Here is a 7,437-nt window from a genome sequence, read left to right as displayed (position 1 = left end):
TATGCACAACAGACGGAAACCCTACCCAGTCCTGCACCACCCTCACAACGAATCCTTCCTATACCTGAGCCCACTGTTGCCGCCACAGTGTCAATCCATCGACTTGAGAGCCTTCCTCTTGCTCGCTGCCCCTCCACTTTACCAAGAATGCTGTCCTCCTCCGTAAAGACTGGCCACCTCAGAAACCCACCGGGGCAGTTGTGCCCTGTCCACCGGGTTGCTGTGAGTCGGGATAGACCTGGGTGGCAATGAGTTGACTAAGGAAAGGGCCAGTGTCATTAGGGAAGGTGGGGAGGGGCGCGCTTTGTAGACCCCGCTGGTGATTTTGTGGGCTCGGACTATGTAGTGGTCATTGTTGTCTGTGGCCGTCGGGAGATGGTCCCCACAAGCTGCTGACCAGGGGATCCTGCCATTAAAATTACAACCATGGCCATGGAGTGATCCGACTCATAGCGACCCTCTAGGACAGAGTAGACCAGCCCCGTTTGCTGTCCCACCTGTTCCCGTTGACGGGAGTGGAGAGACAGCCTCCTCTCTCTTGTGCAGAGTGGTTGGTGGGTTCAAGCCACTGACCTGTGGGTCAGCAGCCAAGCGTTGGACCTCTGCACCACCCTGAGAAGCGGGGAGGTCTGTCTTGTTGGTCCGTGCATCGGTAGGGAGTGTAGGACAGTGTGGAGTGTCCTGGGTGGCATTACCAGAGGGGGGGTAACAGCAAAATGACAGACTATGAAGTTTTTGTGCACTGTTTCAGCAGGAATGTACTCTTTCCCATTAAAATCCCCTGCAATGGTTCTGAGAAGCTCTAGTGGCATAGTGAGTTATGGGTTAGGCTGCTGACCACAAGGTTGGTGGTTCAAACCCACCAGGGGCTCCATGGGGAAAAGATGGGGCTTTCTGTTCCTGTAAGATTTACAGCTTCAGAAACCCACCAGGGCCGTTCTATCCCACCCTGGAGGGTCACTGTGAGCCGGAATCACCCAGATGGCTGTGGGTGTAGGTCAGTAGCATTGTCATCGGTTTTACATGTATCAATGTACCTGCAAGGCTAAAACTCTGTGCCAATTACTTTCTGAACCTAAAACTCAGTCTTGCTGAGCTTTCCCCGGCACTGAGGCCAGAGCTGTCATTACCCAATCACCACGACGCTGCCAACCACGTGGGCTACAGCATCATGGCGGTTCTCATCTGTGAATCTATACCAACCTTTTTTTTTTATTTGAGAAAGATGGTGTAATGAAAGGAAACGAAGACATTTCAAAAGAGGCTTCCGCTTACTGACTAGTAATGTTGTCACTGAAATTAGAAAGATTTTACCAAGCAATCGTGTTGATAGTATTCAGATGAACACTCTGTACCAGGGAGCTCTGGTGGCATCGTGGTTATGCACTGGGCTGTGAACTGCAGGAATAATAGTTCGAAACACCAGCCGCTCCACGGAGGGAAGATGGGGCTTTCTACTCCCATAACCAAGAAACTCATGGGGCAGTTCTACCTGCCCTATAGCGTCACCATGAATATGCAGGGGGGTAAAGAGTTACAGTCTCTGAATCCCGCAGGGGCAGGTCTACTCTGTCCTGTAGGGCCGCTGTGAGTTAGAGTGGATTTGATGGCCCTGAGAGGTTTTTGGATTGAGAGAGGGTAAGAAAAACTATATTTAAGCAATTTACCATGTCACATATTATGCTAAGATGATGACTGATAGTAAATATTATGAAGGATGACGATTGTTCTGGTACAGGAAAAGTCCCCCACCAACAAGCCAAACTCAGTGCCCTGGGGAGGGTGCCCCCCCCCACCAGCAGCTGGGGGGTGAATTGCCAGCCTTGGGGAAGCAACCCAGTGCTAACCCACCGTGCCACCAGGGCGCCTTTGGCCCACGGAAAGTGCTGCCAAGACACGCAAGGTACAGAAGTTTCTCTTTCAAAGATCAAAGGGATGCTTCCTGGAAAGCGAGCTCAGAGATGGCTCCAGAGGGCTTAGCCAGAAGGTCCAGGAGCCGTCTCCGGCCTGCTTAGTGCCTGGGGCGTGGTGGTGGGAGGAGGTTGCATTTCCTACACTTGATCTTTTCCTGCCGCCCCCTGTCCAGGGATAAGTTGGTCTGCATCTGCGGCGCCCGGCTCCTGAGTGTCCCAGGGATGAAACCATGGGACACTGTGTACAAACCTTCATTGTTAATCAGATGGCCCGTGACTCCTCGGGTAGAGCTTTCATTCCGATCTGGATTGGACGGCAAATACAAAGGCACCGGCCGTGAAAGTCCCTTACACAGTGTGTCAGGGGGTGCTTTGGAACTGCAGCGGCGGCGCCGGCTGGAACGCTGGTGTTTAAATTCTTAGTCTAACGATCTCAGAAAGAAGTTTCAAAATCACTTGTTCTGGCTTTGGCTGTAAGAGAGTACTCCCAACCAAAGTCCACTGCCACCAAGTCGACTCTGACTCACGGCAGCCCTGGATCGTTTCTGAGGCTGTCAGTCTCTATGGAAGCAGACAGCCTCATCTTTCTCCCACGGGGTGGCTGGTGGGTTTGAACTGCCGACCTTGTGGTCAGCAGTCCATTGCTTATCCCACAGTGCCGCCAACAAACCAAACCCACTGCCATCGAGTCGATGCCAAATCACAGCGACCTTATAGGACAGGGTAGGGTTGCCCCTTTGAGCTTCTGAGACGGAAACTTTATGGGCTGAGAGAAAGTCCCACCTTTCTCCCGAGGAGCGGCTGGCGATTTTGAACTGCTGGCCTTGCCGTTAGCTGTCCACCGGGGCTCCTACAGCACTGCCAGCACTCCTTAAAGGACAGGATATGCGACAAGAGACTCTCACCCACAGGTTCCCAGAGTTATTTGACCTACCACCTGCTCTCCGGGGCGAAATGACTGAGCAGCCCCCCAGCAGTTATAAACGTTTAGTGCAGTGGCCCACAATACAGGACACAGCTGTGTCAGCTTTGGGGCTGGATTGTTCAAACGCCCCCCCTGGGGGCAGGATCACTCACTTTGGGCATCAGGGCTCTGGACATGGACGCATGCTGTTCCGGTTCGTGAGCCCAGAGGTAGCAGTGTTCCGATCCGGTTCCTGCACGGAGTGACCCTGGGCCTCTTGTCACAGGGGCTGAACGGCACAGCCCTCACGCCCTCCGGCATGCAGGTGTCAAAGCTGGAAGGACCATTTCCCTTCCTGTCCCTCGGGGGAGGCGCTTGTTGAGAAAGCTCTTGGAAGTCATCTCCTGACTGCTCGTGGCCAGCGTGGGTCTAACCCACTCCCGATGGACAGGGGAAGGGCCCGATGGAAGGTTTCCATCACTCGGGGTGGGCCAACACCCAAACAGAACCCCAGCCACCAGCTGAGGAGAGGGAGTTTGAGGGACTGGGAGTTGGCAGCCCCTGACGTGTGCCACGAGAATGAGCCTTCAGAAATATTCTCTTCAACCCAGCTGCCCACATCCCTGGTATTTTTATCCCCTTTGCGACACACACAATCACATCACACCGAAAGACTCAGGATGCTAGTTGCCTGGGATTGGCCGGCTGCAGCATACGGAGGGCATATTTGAGGACCCTCCAAATGAAAGAGACCCAGTGAGACTACTTGTGGGAACCTTGGAAATGGTGTTTCTCAAAGGCGCAGGCTCCCGCAGACATTTAGCACCCACGATGTGAGAGACAGACACGCAGCACTAGAAGATACACCCGGTCCATCGTGGGTGCCTGGCTCCTCCCAGCCTCCGTCCATGCGGTGCCAGACTCCCAAGAGGGTATCCCGCACGCACGAGGCTGGCAGCAGTTGGCATCTAAGCTCAAAGATCAGGCAGTGGGGTTAGGCCTCTGTCTTCTTAGAGCTCCGTCCTATCATGGCCCTGGGGTTTGTTTTTTATTGCTGCAGTAAATGAGCTCCCTGTTGCACTCGCTGCGGAAAAGATCCAGCGTTAACCCCTCAGCAGGAGGGCTGTATCATTTGGAGTGATGGAAACCAAGTGACTTAATCCACACCCGCCAATTGGCGAGGCTCCCGCTTATGAGCAGATTCATTCTCCAGTCTTCTTTTCCAGTCTTCTCTTGGGGCAGAATTCACAGCTAACTGGAGAAAGAAAAATACTCGGCATGTTGTCGGTCTGGTAAGGTCTTTGCCAGTAGTGCATTTGTCTTAAGTGATTAGCAACATCCTGGCAGAGGCAGCCCTGGTGGTGTGGTGGGTTTCTCCTTGGGCTGCTAACAGCAAGGGTAGTAGTTCGAAACCACCAGCTGCCCCTCAGGAGAAAGATGAGGCTGTCTGCTCCCATAAAGACTCAGGGACAGTTCTACCCCGTCTTCCATGTCACTCAACGGTAGTGAGTTTCATAGGGGGGGTTTTTTGAGGAAGGGGTGAGGCCAGGCACTCGGCATATTATTTAGGACCTGGAGTGGGAGTGCTTGTTCCCACCTACTGAGGCAGCCCCAACCGCACCGTGGGGTGACACGCTGCCCGGCCTGCACCATACCCACGATCACAGTTGCACACAGGACCATTGTGACCCCAAGGGCATTCATTGGCTGGTTTTCACACGTAGATCTCCAGGCCTTGTCTGGCAGGCCCCCCGAAACCACAGCCAGACCAGACCTGCAGTGAGGGACGGTGCTGGGACCAAACCCGGGCTCCCCGCGACCACTGGACCACCGAGGCCCGATTCCATGACTTGGCTCTGCCTGCCAACTGAGGCCATTCCCCTCCAGCCCCCCAGCCTTGCTCCTCCATGGCAACCTCTTTCTGGGGTGTGCGTCTGCCCCCACCTCACTCACTTGTCCTTGATTCTCCTCATCGTAACCCCAGCATCCATGCCCACCAGCTCTGTGGCCCAGAGACAAGGCCTTTTGGTCTCTGCCTCCTCTCCTTGCAGGCTTGGTGCCCAGAGACCACCCTTCCCCCTCACATACACACACCCTCACCCAGCTGTGCTCCCTGCCCTGGGCCACTGGGTTCTCACAGCAAGGCCACGGGTCCCTGTATGTGAGGATACCATCCCTCTCCCCAAAGCCAGGAGCCCCAAGGCGTGTGTCCCAGTGGGGGCTCTCGATGCGAGCAGGAGCCATCTAAGCCCTGGTGGCTCAGTGGGTTTTTCGTGTGAGCGGCTAACAGCAGGAACTGCAGTTCAAACCCAGCAGCCACTCCTCAAGAGAAAAATGCAGCCCTCTGCTCGCAGAAAGCCCAGGGGGCAGTTTCACTCTGACCTCGCTGGTGACCATGGTCAGAGCGAGCTTTGGTTTGGGCTCTGTGTCTGATCTTGGAGAGCCACGATGTGTTGATTCCAAGTACGAACAGCCGGGGGGCTGTGAAAATAAGGAGTATTTCCCTTTTACGTCTTAAAGTTGATGAGCTGAGCACAAACTGTGGGCTTTTCCTTCAAAATGAGATTTGACACCGACCGTCGTGCATGAAGCCCACTCAGGCAACCTCCGACCCCAAAGGGGTCCATGGTCCCGAGTCCTGGCACATCCAGCATTCCAGGTAAGAACAGTAGTTCATAACAACAAACAGGCCTGGCTTCTTGGCACCCATCAAGACATGAGGGTGATGATGATGGTGATTTTTAAACCATTTTATTGGGGGCTCTTGCAGGTAAGTATAACAATCCATCAATCAATTATATCAAGCAAACTTGTCCATAGGTTGCCATCGTCATTTTCAAAACATTATCTTTCTGTGAGCCCTTTATTAGCAGCTCCTTTTTTCCCCCTCTCTCACTCTCCCACCCTCATGAATCCTTGATAAATGATATATTATTATTTCATATCTTACAACATCCACTGTATCCCTTCACCCACTTTTGTTATTCCTCCCCCTGGTGGGTGGGGGAAGTTATACATCTGTCATTGCTATCAGTTCCCCCTCTTTCTCCTCCCCTCCAGCCTCCCCCCTGGTTTTGCTATTCCCATTACTGTTTCTGTCCTGGCTTCCGTGTGTCGAAGCCAGCTCTTACCGGTACCAATGTACATACTAGTCTAGCAGGACTGTAAAACGGGGGTCATGATAGTGGGGGGAGGGAGTATTAAAGAACACACAACAATGTTGTGTGTTCGACGGTGCTGTGCTGCAAACACATGCTTAGTACTGCTGTTGTATTGTTTCTCAAAGTGTTCCCTAGTGCTTCCTGTACGCTGCATCCTACATACACCAAGACCAAGAAGCAAAACCGAGCTCCCTGCCTGGAGTCAGTGCTGACTCACAGTGACCCCGGCGGGTTTCTGAGACTAACTGCTGATGGGAGGAGAAAGCCCAGTCTTTCTCCTGAGGAGTTGCTGTGGTTTTGAACTGCCGGCCGTTCGGACCGCAGCCCGGCATGTCACCACGACTCCACCAGCGTCTCACTAACTGGCCATTAGATACAAATTGTACCAAGCTGATCCTACTTAAATCCTAATTTGACTTAAAGGCAGATTTAGGCACAGAACCCGTTTGTGGTCCAGACACCATCAGTTTGTTCAGCGCAGTTCACACACCATCCTATTCTGCAGGATGTCTCAGGGGCGTTAGGGACGTGTGACTCCACTCCCATCCGGCAGTGGAAGACGAGTTAGACGGGAGTCTGTGAGCCTCTATCCCATCGCTCAAGCTGTGGGCAATGAGCAAGGCACAGTTGGGATGTTTCCATCAACTCACACACATCAGCGATTGACAGGCGCTTGTTGCTTGCCAGGTAGATGTGTGGGGATAGCAGCAGTCGGGGAGGCTGGATTTTGAAGGTGCTTGGGGTTTCTCTAGGTTTCATTGCTCTTGCTACCTGGGCCTGGCTCCCTCAGGGTGGGAAAGCTTTGCTGAGACCCACGTGGGCCCAGCCTATCTTGTGTAATCCCAGACAGGGCACTTGCCTTCAGCAAAAATATAGCCCTGGTGGCCAGTGTTACACACGTGTTGGGCTGCTAACTGCAAGGTCGGCAGTTCGAAACCACTAGCCATTCCCTGGGAGAAAATCAGGGCTTTCTACTCCAGTCTACCCTGCCCTCCAGGGTCGCTGTGAGTTGGCAGGGACTCGTGGCAGTGGGAAAGATATGGGTGCCTTGACTAAGCGGCTCAGAACAATTTGCACCAAAACCCTTTTCTTCCCTTTATTACAACCCCGTGTGGTTTCAGGGCTCCTGTATCAGGAGTACCGAGACAAATCAACTCTCCAAGAAATTGAGATCAGAAGGCAGCAGGATGCTGAAATCCAGGCGGGTGATGACGGGTCTCCAGCCAGCGAGGAAGCCCCCGAGGAGGACGATGAGGAAGAGGAGGAGGAGGAGGAAGAAGAGGAGGAGCTGGCCAGCCCTCCCGAGAGGAAGGCTCTGCCCCAGATCTGCCTGCTCAGCAACCCCCACTCCAGGTTCAACCTCTGGCAGGACCTCCCCGAGATCCGGAGCAGCGGGGTGCTGGAGATCCTGCCACCCGAGGAAGTCAAGCTGCAGGAGGTAGGATGTGTGGGGGATTGG

The 7,437-nt window shown here is 53.8% G+C and overlaps 1 protein-coding gene across 1 annotated transcript in view; it reads left to right on the top strand.

Moving 5' to 3' along the window:
- The window catches only part of NGEF (neuronal guanine nucleotide exchange factor), a gene marked incomplete at its 5' end in the record, with an annotated part of 30,920 nt that overhangs the window by 1,956 nt on the left and 21,527 nt on the right, over window positions 1-7,437 (top strand). Inside the window, one exon of the mRNA XM_004701684.2 lies at window positions 7,100-7,416. Within this exon, the coding sequence (XP_004701741.2) occupies window positions 7,100-7,416 (317 nt within the window). The remainder of the gene's footprint in view (window positions 1-7,099; window positions 7,417-7,437) is intronic.

This window comes from Echinops telfairi, unplaced genomic scaffold (genome assembly GCF_000313985.2).
Source record: "Echinops telfairi isolate 266 unplaced genomic scaffold, ASM31398v2 ScPeMD7_3;HRSCAF=10, whole genome shotgun sequence".
Classification (NCBI taxonomy): domain Eukaryota; kingdom Metazoa; phylum Chordata; class Mammalia; order Afrosoricida; family Tenrecidae; genus Echinops; species Echinops telfairi.
This window is presented reverse-complemented; position numbering and strand designations above follow the sequence as displayed.